Source organism: Penaeus monodon, chromosome 34 (assembly GCF_015228065.2).
Source record: "Penaeus monodon isolate SGIC_2016 chromosome 34, NSTDA_Pmon_1, whole genome shotgun sequence".
In the NCBI taxonomy this organism is placed as follows: Eukaryota; Metazoa; Arthropoda; class Malacostraca; order Decapoda; family Penaeidae; genus Penaeus; species Penaeus monodon.
Window position 1 is genome coordinate 15,981,328 of NC_051419.1, and position 843 is coordinate 15,982,170.

At 42.8% G+C, this 843-nt stretch overlaps 1 protein-coding gene across 1 annotated transcript in view; it reads right to left on the reverse strand.

Moving 5' to 3' along the window:
• LOC119594618 (saccharopine dehydrogenase-like oxidoreductase) overlaps positions 1-843 on the reverse strand; it is a gene marked incomplete in the record, with an annotated part of 9,088 nt that overhangs the window by 3,741 nt on the left and 4,504 nt on the right. Inside the window, 2 exon segments of the mRNA XM_037943670.1 lie at positions 56-266; positions 441-650. Coding sequence (XP_037799598.1) covers positions 56-266; positions 441-650 — 421 coding nt within the window.

Sequence of the window (843 nt, forward strand, 5' to 3'; positions counted from 1 at the left end):
AAGCAGACAGGGAGGTCAACTCACAATGCATCTAGCAGAACCAGTCCCCACCTACCTTCAAATGAATCCTGCAAGAAAAGTGTGCCCAAGTCGGCTGGCACAGAATCAAAGCCACAGGCTCCCACGATATGCACCCCCTTCTCCTCAGCCTCCTTGGCATACTTCAACTGCATGGTCTCCAGGTACTGAGGCTCACCACTAATGTCCACATGGTTGGCTCCTCCTTCAATGCAAGCCTTCACCACCTTTTCCCCATAGAAACGGTACTGCAAGGGAGGGAAGAGCAAGTGGTACCTATGAGTAGTTTTAAAAGGGCTTAAAAAGAACTAATCAAAAGACTGAGCAACAAGAAGATAATGAATAGCATAACACAATGAAGCACAAGAAAACAATAAAAAAGAGAAAACAAACACTTCAAACATTGGAAAAGATGAACTTACAGGTCCCACACAGTTGATGACAACCTTGGCTTGCTGTGCCATGCTCAGCAGGGACTCCTCATCGCTCACATCAGCAATGATCAAGGCCACATCATTAAGTTCCAACTTGGTGTTTGTACGTGCTATCTCTAAGGTCTTATCAAGTTTTTGTTTGCTGCGTCCAGCATATGCAAATTTCACATCTGGATTTTTGTCAGCTATTTTGGCCACCTGGAAGGACCAAAATGAAATTCATATGCTTTCTGTTGTTATAGAAATGTAGACTATTTACATTTAACAAAACTGCCTGGAGTAATGAAGCATAAAAGTAACATTAGTACTTCAGTGAGGTTTTTCAACTGCTATAAAAGCTAACCGTGAGGGAAAAAGCTGTGTACTACCAAAATGAGGCGGAAGAATTGGG